Source organism: Haemorhous mexicanus, chromosome 11, assembly GCF_027477595.1.
Source record: "Haemorhous mexicanus isolate bHaeMex1 chromosome 11, bHaeMex1.pri, whole genome shotgun sequence".
Lineage (NCBI taxonomy): Eukaryota > Metazoa > Chordata > Aves > Passeriformes > Fringillidae > Haemorhous > Haemorhous mexicanus.
The window spans coordinates 12,285,402-12,303,697 of record NC_082351.1 but is presented as its reverse complement, the minus strand read 5'-3'; the positions used below and the strand labels follow the sequence as shown (position 1 = coordinate 12,303,697).

General features: G+C 53.2%; 1 protein-coding gene across 4 annotated transcripts; it reads right to left on the bottom strand.

Annotated features, from left to right (window-relative positions):
* Positions 1–1,355: 1,355 nt before the first annotated feature.
* On the bottom strand, positions 1,356–16,433 carry ABHD6 (abhydrolase domain containing 6, acylglycerol lipase). 4 transcript variants are annotated; one of them, XM_059856482.1, is made up of 10 exons: positions 16,352–16,433; positions 12,914–12,983; positions 11,081–11,228; positions 7,665–7,821; positions 7,151–7,264; positions 6,790–6,922; positions 5,405–5,562; positions 4,585–4,639; positions 4,042–4,142; positions 1,356–3,195 (listed from the first exon to the last, which is right to left on the bottom strand). In XM_059856482.1, the coding sequence occupies exons 3-10, from the start codon at positions 11,197–11,199 to the stop codon at positions 3,019–3,021; spliced, it is 1,014 nt and encodes a 337-aa protein (XP_059712465.1). In that variant the 5' UTR covers positions 11,200–11,228; positions 12,914–12,983; positions 16,352–16,433; the 3' UTR covers positions 1,356–3,018. The 4 variants fall into 4 exon arrangements, with proteins under 4 accessions (XP_059712465.1, XP_059712463.1, XP_059712464.1 ...); XM_059856480.1 differs by lacking the exon at positions 16,352–16,433 and adding an exon at positions 13,111–13,350; XM_059856481.1 differs by lacking the exon at positions 16,352–16,433 and having other exon boundaries at positions 12,914–13,079.
* Positions 16,434–18,296: the final 1,863 nt, after the last annotated feature.

Sequence of the window (18,296 nt, the reverse complement as noted above, 5' to 3'; positions counted from 1 at the left end):
CCACCACAGACTTAGATGCTCAGCTTGCTCAGAGGCAGTATTAGATTTATTTCAAGCCAGCCCTGTTGTGTTTTGGAGCCTTTTTTCAGGATACAGTGCAACAGCCTTATCAAGATCCACAACAACCAAGGGCCTGCTCTTCAGACACCTTTTGTGTGAGCCTGTACCTCCATGAGCCTCATGACCCAGGGCAGACCCAGTTCAGCCACATGGCTACAAGGAAAGCAATACTCATCCATGGGACAACAAACCAAAAGGACACCTCCTCCCTCCTGCCATGCCAGGATGCCCAGGCCACGTGCAGGTTCCCAGTAGCTGGGCTTGCCACAACTGGGTTCCAGTAGTTTCCTTATGTTCCATCAATTCTGCCCTCAAGACATGAAAACCCACCAGGAGCAGCCCAAGCCTCTGCCCCTCCCCAAGCCCCATAGCCAGCCCAGAGCCACCCCTGTACCTGATGGTGACGAGGGCTCCCTGGGAGCTCAGTGCCAAGGGGACAGCAGCCAGAACCAGGGGAGTGAGCCTTGGCTGGTGAGGGGCTTTTCTGGCTCCCAGCAGGAAGTGAGGGTTAATGGGAGCAGCAGCCAGGTGTGTTTGCAGGTGCAGGCAGTTTACATCCCTGCCTCTCCAGCAGGCTCAGCTGCTGTGGGGCCAGTCTGGGCCCCCTCCAATATAGACCTGAGGGTTTTTATTGCTGAACTACAAGAGGCTGCAACACATGATGCAGAGCCACCCCAACCTCAGCCCCTAGCTGTGGGGGAGAAGCCCCCTCCCACCTTTGTGCTGTGATCATTAATAGGGTCACCTTGATGCATGCATCACTGCAGCAGTGGCAGGCATGGGCAGGAAGATGATCCTCAGCCCTCCCTGCAGCTCCTCTGGCAAACAATGCAGCTGCTGAGCCTCAAGAGCCCCCTGGGGAAAGGAGAAATGCAAATACTTTTGCCTGCAAACTGATGTAATGCTATTCCTAGTGCAGTGCATGAATTCAGTAAGACTTGCAATAATAGATGAAATTGCTATTTGACATGCTTGCAAGGGTTTTAAGAGGAATCTTGGTGCTCAAAACCTAATTCCCTTGCCCCTTGAGGTTTTATTTTCTTCTTTAGTGTTTGGTGCCACCTTCTCCTAATAATATGAAAAAAAGTCAAATGTGTGTTGTCAGTGAAGAAATGTGACTTGAGCCTTCTGTGTCTTCAACATCCCTCTTTCCATTACAAAATATTCCTTGAGCCAAAACCTGCATCTCCCAGAAATGTGACAGGAAAGAAGCAGCAGAGCAAGATCCCTCTGTCATCCCACACCACATCCACCTTCTTCTTCAAAGGAAAAAAAATAGTCATTGCACCATGGACTCCTTAAATCACTAGATTTTAATAGCCATATAAATCCTTTGCATACAGCAATCTGTGGCATGAGAAACCATATAGATACTGAACAAGTTTTTCTGGCTTTTACCACATAAAACTACCAGCAATTTTGTTCTTTAAATCAACTCTCGTAGTAGAAACAATACCAAGCAATTAACAGCAAATTTCTATTTTTTCTAAAAGAACAATGTTTCTTCTCTTAAAAAGAGCCAAGAAGCTGACAGGGAGTTTCAGGTGTATGTACAGATCTGGGTACCTCAGGAAGCTGTCAGCTGTGTTCCCAGCCAGGTGGGGGGGACACTCTATCAGCACCCACTGTCACCCCCTGAGGAGGGCTGGGGGTGACTGAGGGGTGACAGCAACCTGTTGTGCCTTTGAGGGCACCACACACTGCCTTGCCCTCCAGCACCCCCTGGTCCTGCCTGAGACCTGGACCAGAGCTCTGTCCCTGGGACAGGCAGTGAGGGACCACGCCTGGAGAGGTGCAGGATCCATCCCTGAACATCACCTTGCAGCCTGTAAAGTGCAGCTTGCCTCTATTGCCTGTACCTACCTACAGCTTCACTTGCTCAGGAGCTGTACTCATGGAGAGGGTGCAGAAGTACATTGTACCTTTCCCACCACGGCCCAGCAGCCCGTGGGCGAGCTGACCCCTCCTCACCATTCCCTGTGCTGGTCACACGCAGCCCCCTCCCACCCCTCAGCCTGTTCCAGTGGCATTGGCTTTTGCAGAATTCACAGAATTCATTAAGAAAATCGTTATTTACATCCAGGTGTTCAGCAGCACAATGTGATAGAGGAGCTGAGACAAGAGTTCACCCTGGGTGGCTGAATCCCACCCTGGCCATGGGCTTATTGCTGACTCGGGCTCAGGGCCGGCTCACCCCGGGCAGTTCCCCCTGCCCCAGCTGCACAGCGGTGGCAAAGCTGCTGCCTGCACCCCGTTGTCACTGGCTGCGTTCACCCTCAGGTAGAACCAACCCCGGGCAAGGTGGGCTGTGCACAGACACCACGCCCTGGGCAACGTTAAGGCATTACAAATACACAGGAGCTATTCAGAGATTTAGAAAAACCCACTCAAAGTGTAAACATTTTTGCACATACAGTCATTGGACTTCCACACATGAAGTTTTCTGTCGTTTTCTGGATAAATCATGAGATCAGGAGCTACACAAAAAGCACTCAAGCAGGCGCCTGGAGCACTTGGGGGTTCTCTTACAGCACAGCAGCATGCAACACGATGGACTCTAAGTAGTAAAAATATTGTTAAGTCTCAGTCTCAGTCCAGGATTCCAGATATCTTCCTACATTTCATATATAGTTTAGGTAAATGTCATGAACAACTATGTGCTGGTAACCCAGGTAAGATGGGTGGCTGTGTGATGAGCACTGGGTGATTTCAGCTCATTTCTACCTTACCTCTAAGTAGAAAAGGGAGATACTCTGCTTCTGTTCCTGCATCTATGGAGGTTGCTCAATGACCCCAGGTTGCTGTGCCAGTGGTGCTATAGGTTTAGGTATCAGTGATTCTGCCTTCCTCAGGGACTTTGGCACATTGACCCCAATTCGTACAAGATCCCTGAGAACGTATCAAAGCTGCAGTACTTCACAATTGAACCTGGTGTGGGCACGTGGCTCCCTGCCGCGCTCATGCCTGCTTCTTGTTGTTGTCTATGCTGTGCAGCAGTGCCAGGAACTCCAGGATGAGGTTGGCTGTCTTGCGGGGCCGCTCCACCACCACCGAGTGGCCGCAGTTCTCCAGGATGTACACGTGGCAGTCTGGGATAGCGCCTGCTAAAACACTGGCACCAGAAACATCCAGCACCTGCACGGCAGGGGAAAAAGCAGTCACTGCCACAGTCAGAGAGGGGGTTTGCTGCACACTGCAGAAACCCTGCTGGGCTCCAACTGAGATCACAGAATCCCAGAATAATGAGGTTGGAAGAGACCTCTAAGATCATCGAGTACAATCTATGCCCTAACACCTCAACTAGACTATAGCACCAAGTGCCATGTCCAGTCTTTTTTTAAACACATCCAGAGATGGTGATTCTACCTGCTCCAGATGTGGAGCAGGGATGCAGACACAGTCCGTGTGATGCCTGGGGACAGGGCAGGGAGGCTGCAAGGGCCAGTCTCAGCATGCAGCAGGCAACTCTCTTGTATGCTTTTCGGCCGCTGCCTCAGTGCAAAGGGAGCATTGCAAGTAAACACTTGCATCTTAGCACTTATAGAGCCCTCTGCATGCCTTCAGCCTGCTTCCTCCCACATCTTCCCTCCCACTCCTGCCTCTGAAACAAACCCTAAGATTTTGCCTCAAAGCCTGCCCACAAACAGCACATCTCTTCCCAGTTTCCAGGACAACTCTCTTCACTGACACTTTGTTCTTCTTCCCAGCCCTTTCCTGCTTCAGTGCTGGCACCTACCCCCCACCTGCCCCTAGCACTCCCCAGCCCTGGCACTGCCCTCTCCTCCCTCTGGAAAGCTGGCTGTCAGCTTTCTGTCCATCACCCTGCTGAGCCCCTGTGTCTAAACCCACTGGGGACTGACCCATGTGCCAGCTCCCCGCAGAGCAGTGCACAGCTCAGCAGCACAGCCCCCACCGTGCGCCGTGGGTGGGCACAGGCAGAGATGGAGACAGGTCTGTGGGGGATGTGCAGGTGCTGCCTACCTGGTCCTGCTTTCCCCAGATGACCTGTGTTGGTGCTTTGATCTTGCTCATGTTCTCATGGAGAGAGTGCCTGGACTTTTCATCCACGATTTCTAAAAACACTAGTGGGACAAGAGGAGAGTCAGTCCTACAGGGAGATGTTTGGCCTTCCTGTCTCAAAGGGGGCCAAGTGGTCCTGCTAGTACCCCCTCACTGGGAAACCCATGCAGAGATGATGGGCTGTCCTTGCCCTGCCACCAAGCCCAGCTGCAGAGGGGCCCTGAGCCAAACCATCGCCTCATAGGTATTTGTTAACCCAGATGGAAGGGTGAGGGTGAAGCAACAGCCCTGTCACCAGTGGGGGTGGCAGTGCATTGCTACCAGTGACCAAGGTGTGTCCCCAAATCTGTTAATGACATTGCCCCCTCCCACCCTCAGCAAGACAGCACGGGGATGCTGGGGCCCACCCATGTGCTGGGGACACGGGGGCTGGGAGCAGCTGGTCCCCAGGCCCTGGGGATCCTGCTGGAAAGCCTGGGGAGGAGGCTGCCACCGTGCACTCACGTTTCCGGTAAAATTCATTGTGTGGGATGCGAACGTCAACAAGGCCCTGGAGGATCTGCAGGGAGACAGAGGAGAGCTGCTGGAGGGGACCCGCCCTGCACAGGGCTGAGCACGCCCAAGGGCACTCAAGAGCAGCCCTTGCCTCCCCAGCAAGAGCTTCTTCCTAAGCATGTGGGGCTGTTGAAACCACGCTTAAGCAACAAATATTTCAGCAACAAGCAATATTGTCTGTTACGATGCAGACCCAATTTCTGCCCCTGGCCAGCAGCCACCTCAGCCGTGACTGCACTTTTCTTCCTTCTTGTACTCTTTTGGCAAAAACACAAAAGGTCTTGGCACTACCTTACATTTTTTTCTTACTCTCCAATCTACTCACTCCAGACTTCCTAAGGAAAACTAGTTTAATAGCCAGCCCCTCACAAGTTCCTCTTGCTTGACAATGACGCAATTAACATTTCCATTACTTTTACTCAAAAAGCATCGAACAATCTCCCTCCACATCAGACAACAGCTGCCTTAGTTATTTAACGCTTCCCACCAGCCATATTTACTAAAAAACTCTTCTACATCCCAGCCTGCTGCCAAAAACTTCACGGGAGGAGGAATTCCAGCAGGGACTGCCAGAGGGAGCTTGGAAAAGAGGGTTTGAAAGGAAAGTGCTGGAAAAATGCAGGGAGTGGGGCTGGGTGTGTCTCACCTGGGTGATGGCAGGTTTGGCAGCTCTAGCTCTACTCCCAGCATTTCCTCAGAGAGAAGCAAACCTCCTCACTACCCGCAGGCTCCCCTTTCCCAGCCTCCACTACCAGTGTCAGCTCCTCACCTGCTGCGGCACCTTGAAGCGAACGTAGGAGCAAAGCTTCAGCATGTCTGCCATCTCCTCAGGGGTCGAGGGGATTAAAGGGATCCTGTCAATGCGTTTGGACTCCTGCAGCTCCCGGAGCTGCTTAATGAACTTGCTGTCAGTGGTACTTGGCAGGCCTGGGTGAAATGAGAAAGGGTGAAATCCAGATGAGATGCCCCCTAAACAGCGCAAACAAAAACTCATCTTTGTGCTGACCTCCCTCATCCCTGCCTCTGGCTTCCTGCCTACTCACTCTTTAAAAAAAATTATAAAAAGAGGGGAAGAAAGCATCTGTACATACAGCCACTTCAATATGCACCCAGAGGTACCCCAGCCTCCCTCCTGCTCCAGGGCTCGGCACCCCCACAGGCTGGCACGGCACGAGGTGTAGACATGCATGACGACTTCAGCAAAAGCTATAGTGCTCATTTTTATGTGCTCATCACATGCAAACACTAGTGCCCAGGCTGCCACTGCACAGGGTTGGACAGAAAATTTCAGCAGCCCCATCTGCATGCACCACTGAAGAAAAATTCCCCAGCAATTTAATCCTAAGCCTTTCTGCAGCCCCCACACAGAGGTTTCACATCCAGAAACAGCCAGAGAGGCAGTCAACACTTCTCCCAGAGGGGAGTGGGAACCCAACGCCCCCAGAGCCTGGTAGCTAGGTAACATTTGCTTTGTTTCATTCCTTGGTGCTTATTTGGAAGCTGCTTTCCTTGTGTGGGAGGGGAAAGGAGCTGCTATGACAACTGGGATGCAGCAAAGCCTCCCTGGCAGAGAAGCTCTCTGCCTGCTATGCCTCTTGCAGCATATCATGCCCAGGCCTCCCTGAGCCCCCTGTCCAGGGGATGCTGGGGATGGAGGGGATAGAGGGGACACCCTGCTGACCTGTGCCCAGCCCTGAAGTGCTCTTCTCACTGCAGGCACCCAAAGGTGGGAGGTCAGAGCTCTCCAGCTCCCAAAGCCCCAGGCCTTCAGCACACCAGGGCTTTCAGGAGGCCAGAATGGGGAGGCCATTCCTGTTGCCTCACTGCTCCTGAACTGAGAGGCTGCAGACATGCTGTGTAAAATGCCTGCCATCCCAAGAGAAAAAGCGTTTTTCTCCAGAGCAGAACTCGTCCCATTTGCCCTAGTCCTGACTCTAACCAAAGCACAGTGGGGCAAACACCAAACTCCTGGAGAAGAGCAGCCAGAACAAAACTGATTTTCTCTTGTGCCTTGCCAGGGATTTCCAGAGTGTATACACAAATGATTTCTAAATGCTTTGCACTACACATCTATGCTGTGTCCAGCACTGCCCTGGGCTTTTGCACTGGCTTCTGTTTGCCCTCTCTCTGTCTCCCCTCCCTTGCCTTGCCCACCTGCAGGACAGATGAGGGTCAGGCTGCAAATATCTTCTGGGTACTGAGCAGCATAGACGCCAGCAACATTTCCCCCCATGGAAGTGCCAACCAGATGAAAGGGCTTTCTGTTCAGCTTGATGCACTCCACGAACTGGCAGGGAGCAGAAGGAGCGTTGTTAGGAGAGAGGAAACAACAGCATGGGGTCAGGTCATTAGAGAAATTCAACTCAAAAGCTTGAGGCTGGTGGCTCTGGATGCCTGGGAAGGGAGAGAGTGAGGCCACACAAGGCAGACTCATGGGGCTTAGCATCCCTCATGTCCCCACATCCCTCAAGTCCCCACATCCCTCTGCAGAAGAGATGTGATGCTGGAGCTTTACCTGGTGTATTCTCTTAGCTTGCCCACTAATGGAGTAATCATCCAAGTCCGAGCGGGTTGTACCCTCGTGCCCAGGCATGTCCACACATACCAAGTGCAGGTTCTTTGGCAGGAACTGAAGAAACAAACCAGGGGTGGTTACAGTGCAGGGAAACTGCTGCAAAGCCCAGGGATGGCAAGTGGGGAGCAGAGGGGGTCACTCTCCTCCTGGCAGCCCTGGTTGCTCGTGCACCAGAATAAGTCAGCTCGTGTACCAAGGATGACATGATGAGAGAGCACAGCCAAGACTTGTTCCCATGGAGGCAGCAGGTGTGTGCTGCTCTTCTCCTGCAGCTCTGCACGTTATAGGGTGAAGGGATGCAACAAGCAATGGGCATGGAGCTAAGCAGCATGTTCCTAGCATGTTACAGCAGTCATCCCATCCCATGCATGCAATCATTGGGCCCCCACACTGCCCCCAAGCCCAGGACCATCAATTCCCAGCAAGGAGCAACATGATAGAAACGGAATCCCACCTTGACTATGGAGAGCCACATGTCTTTGTGGGCTGAGAAGCCATGTAACATCAGGATGGATGGGCGGTATCCAGGCCTTCCTCTATAGGAATAACAGAACTGATAGTCATCATAGTTTGCATATCTAACCTGCATGCCCAAGGCTCGGCGCCAGTACCTGCGAACAAGGAGAAAACACCACTGAGAAAGACAGGACCAGGGCCCAGCCATGACATAAGGCAGCTGACAAGTCTGAAGGCAGACACAGATTTTTTGGCTTATTAAGGCCAGTTAGGTTGGGCTCTCACTGGTGCCATAATGGGACTACTGGGATTAACCCTGTGCATCTGGTCCCTGGACAGGTGTAGTACTGGCTGCTGGCTGCAGTGCAGATGGTTTGTGGAGACACTCTGTTAAGAACTTTTAAAAAATACCCTAAATAACTCATTTAGCAATGGAAATGGGCCAAAACAACAATGGTAAAAGAGAAAATGCCCAAAGGCTGGTATGAGACTCAAGAGAGGGGGGCAGCACACGTGGCAAGGCTGTGTACAGGATGAGCAGGCTAAGGGAGACAGTTCTCCCACGTGGATAAGGTGGATCTGTCACAGGGTTATTTGGACACAGTCCTGCATCAATGGGAGTACATCACCCCAAAGACAAGCACATCAGTTCCCAGCCAAAACAACCATGTCACCCTGGAGCACCACAGAAACCCAATTCCCATGGACCACCTAGACAGCCTCTGGAAATGTATTTATACACACAAAGGACTGGAGTGGACCATCCTTACACTGGGTTTAGCACCCCAGAAGACAGCAGGCTAACCCCAAGGCTGTTTCTCTAAAAGCAGAGGCAAACAGTCCTGCCAGCACATGCTTGCAGCCTGCTGAGAGGATGCAGCAGAACTGCTGGCCAGAAGGACCTGGGCAGAGATTATCGGTGACACTTGGGACACATGATGTGTACGTGCAGCCCATGGCAGGGAACAGGGCCCCTTTGTCTGCATTTCCCCTGTGCTCAGATACAACCCTTGCCAGGACAACTGCTGGGCTACTCCTGGTGGCCAAGACACTGGCAAGTACTTTTATATGCCGTATCAGAGTTTATTTAAGGCACAAGAGCAAGGTCACCAACGCTTCTGGACTGTCCTACCTCTCTGCCCACTCAAAGCTTATGCATAGTGAAATCCTCTTTTAGCATAATCCCTTTTTCGAGGTAATTAGTGGGACTTAAGCAGCATCTCAGCTCTGTGCTGGTCCTACAAGGAGAGGTGAATTTCTCCCTAATAAGTGTCTTAAGAGTCCTTGCCTCAAAGGCACTGGTGTGAACTACCGATGGGCAAGATGATAACATTTTTAGCAACTGATCCTAATGGATCAATTCAGCAGAAGGCAAAATAATCTGTGCAAAGCTGAACTGATCCCTCACAAGGTGTTAACTCACTTAGTGGCAGCAGCTAAACTGATTAACCCCTGTGGCAGCAGAGGCAGAGCAGTTCCAGGGCTGGGGTCAGCGGGGCAGCCCTGGATATCCTGCCAGGCAGGAAGGCGCATTAGCAGCAGGGAAAGCAGGGAGGCCGTGGGTGAGGGGGGCCCAGCGTGACCCTTGACTGCACCAGCTGAGGACACAGACTGGCAGTGAGGAGGAGGGGGCAGGGAATTAGGGAAGAAGGGAGAAGCTTCCCCTGGGACCTCCCAGGAGCAGTGATGCAAAGCTGGAGCTGCACGGGGCTGAAAGAGGAGGGCAGCATGACATGCTTCCTGCACCTCTCCTGCCTCTGCTGATGGGGAAACACCCTTCCAAAAAAAAAAAAAAATCACCCTCCAAAAAACTTGGAAAAAAGCCAATAGAAAAGGAAGAGTAAAGGCAAACCCACACTTCTCATCCACAAAAGAGGTGCCCATGACACAGTGCATTGCAATTACTCCTGCAATTACTCCCTGCTGCCAGAAATGCTGGAAGAGAGAGAGGGGGGACCACACCCTTCAAAAGAAGACAGTCCTTCTGACCCCTACTTACACGCTCGCTGCATCACTCAAACAGAGACCAACCTGCCCACAGTGCATTTTCACCCAGCTCCTTTTCTGCACCCCCAAAAGAACAAAGGCAGCAGGGCATTCTCTACCTTCCTCTCAGCCTGGCTCCTCCAAGCTCCTGGCACAGACCCTGCACCTCCTTTGCCTTGTCCTGCCACCCCTGCCTGTGGCTGCTGAAGGCTTCACCCTGACCACACTCACCCTGCAGTGCTTTGCAGGGATCCTCCTGAGAACCTCAGTCCATCAGGGTCCTCCCTGGCTTCCACCAGCCGCTCACATATCCAAAGAAATAAACCACTTTGACTGCCAAACCCAGTACCACCCAGGCCCCCATGGGGCAGCAGAAGGCTGTGACACTGCCTGCTCTCCTTTGCAGAGTGCTGATCCCCTCACTGGGGTTTTCATCCCATGCTCCCTCCTCTCTCAGATGCTGTGAATAAATGGCTTCTAATTAAAGTGCCTTTAGAAACAGGCTTCGTCCCATTGCTGCACCTGAGTGCTGTGATGGACAAGCACATTCCTCTCACAGGAGGTTACCTGGATTTGGAAACACCCCTGAGCTGCACTGTAGGAGCCACCATCTACCAGCAGCACGTGAGGGCAGCCTGGCACACTGCCTGCTCTGCCTGTGCTGTCTGCTGCTGCCTGCTCCATGCTGGGGGATGAGAGTCTGCCCTGACTTCTGAAGGGAGTTACTCCAGCTTTTCCTTGCAACAAATCCAGAGAGGAAAGCTGCCAGTGGGCTTATCACTGATTTCCAGGGACAAAGGAAGACTGAAGGATTTAGTGCTTGCCTTCTGGTATCAGAAAGGACAAGATTCAAGGGATAAGGAAAAGCATCCCTCCATCTTCTCTGACGCTCCATTCCAGAAGAAAAAGAGAGGATGAGAAAAGCCTCATCCATAACTACTAACGAGGGACAAGTCCCTGCCTGCTGAGCAGGCTGTCAGCTGGGATGGAGCATGTGAGCCCAGGGACACCCACAGCACAGCCACACTGATGGGGTGGGAGGTCACCAGACTGCCACAGCTGCCAGGCTGGTGGAGATGCTGCAACGGCAGTGCTTTTCCCAGGCTCTGTACTGTCCTTGGGGAAAGCAACCCGAAGAGGTTTGGAGAGATCTTGCAAGCTGGCACTGCAGTGGCAGGCTGGCCAGCTGCCCCTTGGCACAGTCAAACCCCTGGGACAGCAAGAGGCCTGACAGACACAGGCCTCCGCAGCAAAAATGCAATAGGAAATGCCATTTTCTTCCCCCAGATGTGTTTAAAGCTGCACACAGCTGGCATGGCCCTGGAGGGCCTCAGGAACACCCAGCCCTGTCCACAGCCCCCTGACCCGTGTGTGGGGCCCTGCCAGGTTCCACCCCAGCACGCCGGGAGCAGGGGAGCACACACTCACCAGTAGTAGATGCGGATCAGCGCCGAGGGCCAGAGGAGGAATGAGGCCACGAAGGCCAGGATGGGGATAGCCAGGGTGCCACCAGCAATGACAAACATGTTCAGCATATCCAGGTCCATGCTGCTCTTCACTATTCAGCCTCACCTGCCTGCATTTAGGAGAAGTTCTGAGGTTAACCACCAGAAATTATGACAAATCATTGCTAAATGAGAACTCTGCTGCCAGGTGAGGAGGAAAGCAGCTCTGCAAGAGGCAGATATCCTTCAGGAGCACAGCAACATCTCCTTCAGTTTTAAAGCCCACCTATTCCTTCTGGCTCCTTAATGGATTTAATCACTGCAATGTTATCCTCTCAGGAGAGCACATCTCAAACGGGCAATGAGCCTCCTACCAGGCATGGAACACATCTGGGGTGACTGGGCACAGCATGGCCCTTGGGACACTCTGCAGACACAGCAAGCACAGCCCCCGAGGGGTGCAGGCAGCCTTTCCCCCCACCATGAGTGCAGGCAGCCTTTCCCCCGATGGGTGCAGGCAGGGCCAGCTTCAGGCAGGCTCCACACTTCTTTTTGGAAGCAGGCATCCAGCTCTGTCTCCCTTCTCTCCCCCTGCCTGATCCCAAATCCCCAGCACACAACCACTGACCTAGAACTGATGGGTTGAGCCCAGCTCTCATTACTGCTCTGCACAGGCACCAACTAATCAAGGCAGCAGAGCCTATTAATGGACTCGGAAACAGAAGGAAACAACTTGGCAGAGCACTCTTTAGTGTCCAGCCCTTATCAGAAACAAATTTATCGCCACCCCCACATCCTCACCTCTGCCCCACATTTTGCACTTCCTGTGGATAACAGGTCCCCATCCCTGCTCCCCAGCATCCTCCAGACAAGTCTCAGGGACAGCAGGTGGAGGACACTGGGAGCAAGGGCAAGCTCTTGCACAATGTCATGTTTGTCCCTGAACTCTCCCTACCACAGGCAGCTGGGATATATTTTTCTCTTTAAGAGATTAAACGCTGCCACACACACATCTCCTCTAATTCCCCCTGCTAACCAACTCACGGCTCCCCCTTTCCTCGGCACTACAATTTGTAAAACGAAACATCCTCAATGCCTGCTCTCCCACCAGCCACTCACCCCCCATCACCACCTCCACATTTCTCCGTGTCAGGACAGGCAGATTTTTTCCAGCTTCCTGCAAGACTCCCGGTGGTGTGTGCGGAATGTGATGCCATGAAACAGAAACACAATCACCACAGCCACAGCGTCCCGCCCCCAGACACCGTCATATGGGATCACACTGGACCCCTACGGTACGCACAACCCGGAGAAACGGTGTCCAGAACCTCCGAAACATCAGCCAGATTAGCCCTCTTCACCCAGGGAAAATAGAAAAATAACTGAAATTTGAGGAATACTGTAAATATTTCCACCAGGCACTTCCTTTACAAAGCTAAACCTCGTTTCCGTCATCAAGCCGCAACAACACGTCGTTATTCATTTAATTAACACTTTGTAGAAAGATCCTTGCTCCCAGCATGGCTTGTTCATAGATAAACATTTTATGCAACCGATAAACCTTATCCATGCGAGCAGGGCTGCGAGGGAGCCCACCCCAGGGCACTCGCTGCCTTTTGCTGTGTCACGAAAACAGGGCAGAAATTCAGCAGGGGAAATCGCCATTGTTCCCACTGGTGACCCGTAAGGAGAGAAGGCTGCAGGAAGCAGAAAGCGCGGGGTGGTGGAAACCCCTGTGATCACCACCTCCGCCTCCATCTCCACACCGCTTTTAGAAAGCTAAACGAGGAAAATGCCTTTAAAAAGCCCGGCTTACCTTGCAGAGATCCCCTCCTCCTCTCGGCACAAGCCCTGCTCGCTGTGGGCAGCGGCAGTGTCTGAAAACGCTGTCAGAAGAGGAAAAGAACAAGGTCAAAATCGCAGCTCGGCTTTCACTCCTCCCTTCAGGCCCGGCGGCCTGGAGAGTTTGGGTATTTAAGCCACCACCTTCCCTTCAAGACATTTCATATTCACCTTCTGACCAACCTCTCCCCTGTTTACGTAAATACGGTCTTTTGTACAATGAAGCCCGCTGAGCGCACTGGTTCCAAGCAGGAGCAAAGTGCGAGCTGCCATCGGGGAGGGAGCGGGAGCCGCGGGGAGAGCCGGGCCCAGCAGCCCGGGCAGGGCTGCGCGGATCCAGCGCCGCGGGCTCATGCTCGCCCTTCAGGTGATTACTGCTATTAGAACAAAGCCAGATAAGCTGCTGCTCATCCCCTTCCTCTTTGTCTTAGAGGTGCTTTTCCGAGCGCTCCCCGTGCCCCTCCCCTCCCCCCCGAGCCTGTCCTGTGTGAGACAGGCTGGAGCGGAGCGCAGCCGCAGGAAATTACTGGGGAGGCAGCAAAACGCTGGCCTGAACTCTCTGGCAGATTTTGGCTGTGAAATTCACGGGGGATGATCAACAGGTGCATCGGAGCCACGCGGCATCAGTCCTGGGGGCTGCTTCAAGCCAGAAAATCCCGGGGAGGTGCCCCTGCCACGGCCGCAGGTCCCGGGGCAGTGATGTCCCCATCACGCCGGAGCATTTCGGCAGGGCCGTGGCAGCCGCCCGTCCCCAGGTGAGCCCGGTGCCCAGTGCCGGCCCTGCGCACCCGGCGAGCCCCGCTCGGGCCCCGCTGGCCGCGGGTGCCTGGGGGAGCAGGAGCGCGGGCAGCACCATGGCGCTTCCGAACCTCCTTCTGCCTGGTCAGAGCATCGTCACTGATTTCCATGGCTAACTCGATGGAGAAGAGTGTCAGCAGGCTCAGCTATGCAGTCAGGGGCAGCCACCATCACCACATCCCCAGCACCCACTGCCCAATAAAGCCACCCCTGCACCCGTCAGTGCTGCAGGGACACTGGCTCACCGGCTCGTGGGAGCACCCACGGTGACAATGCCCTGGTGCTTTGCCCATCCGGCAATGATAACCTTCCCTGCTGTGCTGAGACCAGGCACCATCACCCCAGGCCCCAGCACAGTCCTTTACTACCAGCTAGAGGGTAGCTTTTTAAGCTGCTGTGGGTTTAAAAATAAAACGAGCCCTCTGGTAACAGCCGTAAGTCTTCATACCACAGCTCATCCATCATTCTGAGGTGCCCTGTGACCAGGAGTCACAGCAAGTGGCCCCAAGTGGTGCTACTACTTCTCACAAGGATCTCCACACACTTCATAAATTAACTTGGAAACATCAATTAGGCAACTCTGATAAATGATGTGTGATCATGGCGGTGATAGCACCGAGCACACTGAACACATTGCAGGACATGGGATGCCAAACCAGGAGCACTGGTTCCCATGCTGGCAACAAGCACTGACCACCACAGCCTGGGAGGATCCCCAAAACAAGGCACCCCAGGTAATGGGATGGTCCCCGGACAGATGCTAAGGGGAGGCTCCACATCTCCATTTGTTTGCTGCTTCCTCTGTGTCAGATTCAATCAAGGATCTCAACACCTGCAAAGAGAGGGGCCAACAGGTGGAAGGGGTCTCTGGATCACTACAGAGATCAGCATGTTGAAGACACTCCCAAAGCCATGGGATAAAGGTATTTTTCCTCTTTCAAGCTCAGTGTGTCACTCCAGGGATGCTGGGGAAGACCCAAGAATGCAGCTCAGATGTATCTTTAATTTTTTTCTGAGCCCCACAAGAGAGGCAGCAGCAGCACAAAACCCACCCCAAGGCAGAAGGCCCTTGGGTTGGAAAAGGAAACTGGCAGCTGATGCACTGGGCAGCCCTGAGAAAGGCCAGGCAGGGATTTCACAAAACAGGAATCACATGTATGCCGTCACTGCCAACAATCAGGCACAAAGGCTGTCTTGGGCTGTGCTCATCAGGACTGGGCTGCACAACTGCTGCTGCACCCAGGGTTTTGCTCAGCCCACCTGCACCCAGCACGGTCCATGCCTCACTGATCACTGAATCACTGAAAGCTAAGCAGCACAAAAACATATGGTTTTGTTTTTTTTTTTTTTTAAGATCTGAAAAGGAAAAAGCATCAACCAGTTTTAAGATTCCACTGCAGAAACAGGGGGCTTTGAGGGACCTCGATGACTGAGGTGGGCCCCCTAGAAGCCCTGTAAAAAGAAAGACCCAAAGTGTGCAAGTGAACCCTTTCCCTTGGAAACCCCCTCACCCTTGCATCATCTGCAGCCAGAAAAATAATATTGACTATAAATGATGACATAACAACTGTTATGATTCCCCAGTGGTATAGTTTGCTATGAGCTCCTTTAGGTGCTAATCACAGAGAAGTTGTGATTTAATATCTATTAATATTTGAAAGATCTCTGTCTGTCAGTCAGCCAGCTCTCTATCTTAAACCGGCCTCTGGTGAGCCCAGAGTGGGAAATGTGCCCTTTCACCTTCATTCATTAATAGATGGCAGCAATGCAATCATTATTTCTGCAGCAGTGTTTCACAAAACCTACATCTCTGAGCCATTTGTATCTGTGCAAGACGGCTCCAACACGAGCCAGAGAGTCTGGGCTGGTCCCTGACCCTGCTGCTGTACCCCAGGCTGGGAATATGTAGGGACGAGCTATCAGCATCACTGCTAGCCAGCCTGGGCACAAGGCGGATGCAAAGCATCACCCAAGCAGGCTGTGCTGCCAGTCAGCTGCTGCTTTAGAGATTCATAACGTGCCCATCCTCCTTCCGGAGCCCGTCGCCATCCTCATCCTGCCGCACACGCACGCAGCCGAGCATGCACGGCGCATCGGATGTCACGAGTGCGCTCGGACTCGGCCGGCTCCTGGGGAGGGGGTAGCAAACAGTTGGGCAAGGATGAAGTAGGGGTATCCAGGGGCCACATCCTGGCCCCTTTTCTCAGCACACAGCCCCCCCCTCCCCCCAGTCCCCCCAAAGCATCCTCCTCCGGCAAAATGACAGCATCCTCCGAACGGCAGCAGCTGGGACCATGGAATCCTGTAGAGTTATAAAACGGTTTGCTTTGGAAGGGACCATAAAGATCATCTTGTTCCAGCCCCCTCGCCACCAAATGATTAATTGTTGGAGGAGGGGGGGTAAATTAAAGGCAAAATAATTAAATCTTTGAATATATATTTTAATGTTTTTTCTTGAATTTCGTCTTTGCTCGCGATCTATCTGCCCACCCCCAGCGATACCACAGTTGGGACTGGGGAGACCCGGACGCCGGAACGGCCCCCCCTCCGCTCACTTCCCCCCGGTCCTGTCACTGCCACCGTCAGCCCCGCATCCCGCCCCCCCGCCTCTCACCGTGCCGATCCGAGCCGTGCCTGGCCGCAATGGCAGCGCCGGGCGGAACGCGGCGGCTCCGCGGCGCCTCCCCCCGCGCCGGTGCGGCTCCGCGGGGCGCACCGAGAGGCGGGGATGCGGCTCCGCGGGGCGGGATGCCGCGGGGGGAAAGGCGGGACACAGCTGGGGTGAAAGGGGGGTGAGATAGGGGCCAAAGCGGGGTTACAGCGCCGTGAAAGGGGGGGCGCGATAGGGCTGCCTTGCCGATGACAAAGGAGACAAGGGGGGGACAAGGACTGCAAGATGGCTACGGTGGGGGGTGTAGAGGGACGTCAGGATGTGCAAGGGGGGATGCAATGAAGCTGCAAAAGGAACGAAGGGGAGAAGTGATGGGGCTTCCATGGGGATTGCGACAGGAGTGGAAAGGAGGATGCAAGGGGGGATTCAGTGGAGCTGTGATGGGAATTCAGCGGGGTTAACGCAGGGGATGCAGCTGGGCTGCGGCGGAAGTGGAAGCGGTATATACGGTGTAGCACGGTGCCGGGGGACAATGTGGGGGTGCAAGAGGGGACAGAGAGTGGCAACAGAGGGATGTGATGTGACTTTAGTGGGGGTGTAAGGGAGGGGTGCAGGTGGGCTGCAGGGGGTGGGCAGTTACACCCGGGTTAGGGTGAGGGAAGATGATTCACCCGGCGAGAGTCATTCGTTGGGATTGCAAACAGCCTCACCACGCGAGGTGTAAAAGGAGGGGGTATTGCAAGGGACACACAGCAGGGAGCCAAGAAGGATGTAATGAGGCTACAGAACTCTTACAATGGGGTTGCCATGGGGATGCAACAGGGATAAAAAAGGGAATGTGATACGGCAGCAGCAGGGTCTCAACAAGGAGACACAAGGGTGGGAACAACGGAGGATTACAACAGGGATGTCAAGGGGATGGCAATCAATTGCCACAGAACTACAAGGGAGGAGAGTGCAGTGCTACACCCCACAGAGAAACCCCACAGCCCCCTTGCATGAGGCCTGGGAGCAAGCTTGGGGTGGGGGACAGCTGTTCCCAGGTCTGGGGGAGGGCTGTGGTCAGGGATGTTCCCATGGGAAGGACACAAAGTTGAAATCAGAGCATCCCACTTATAAAAATCCTATTTCAGGTGTTAAAGTAAGTCTGTCAGGTTACAAATCTTTTTCCTTCCCAACAAATGACACTGCTATCAGGAGTGCATTTCAACTTGCATTTTAAAATCTGCTCCGATTTTTCCTAAAACTGCCAATTTAATCTTTTGCTATAAGCAAACTTACTTTCATTCCCCCTGGCTCACATATCAGGCTGGTGTGTACCTTTAAATTATGCCAAGAAATTATGAGAAAACTTAATTAAATTAGAAATGAGATCAGCTCCTGAGTAAATGCAAACTGGGTCAAATCCTCACCCCACCTGTGCTCTGATAAAGGATGTCCCTTTGGTCTGGCAGGCTGGGGAAGGTGAGATAATTGGTGCAAAGGGCTTTCCAGGTCAGAGTTTACTACAATAACCGTAAGCTTTTGATAACATGAATTGTCAGAAGAGATTTATAACCAAAAATCAAGGGGTTTAGGTGGCCTGGTGAAGTTAAGGCTCAGCCCCTTTTGGGTTCTCTTTCTCAGTCAAGCAGGGCTAAACAAAGCTGAGTTTCCGCTAAGGTGACCTAGGTGGACACGAGAGGTGTTTCACAAGCCTTCAAACACTGTTTGCAGCCAGGGCTGTTTGTTCAGCTTTCTCATGCACGGCCCGGGCTCCCGTGGGACACCTGCAGGGCAGTGCTGACTCACAACGAAGGATTACCCAGCCGGTGGTTGTTTGGTGGGAATGCCCCTGGATGCAGTCATAGCAAATGATGGTGCTTAAAATAGAGAAGCTGAAGCAGAGGCCTTTGGTGGTTTTGTGTCGAAACATGGCACGAGCTAAGCAGGGAACCCAGTCCTGCAG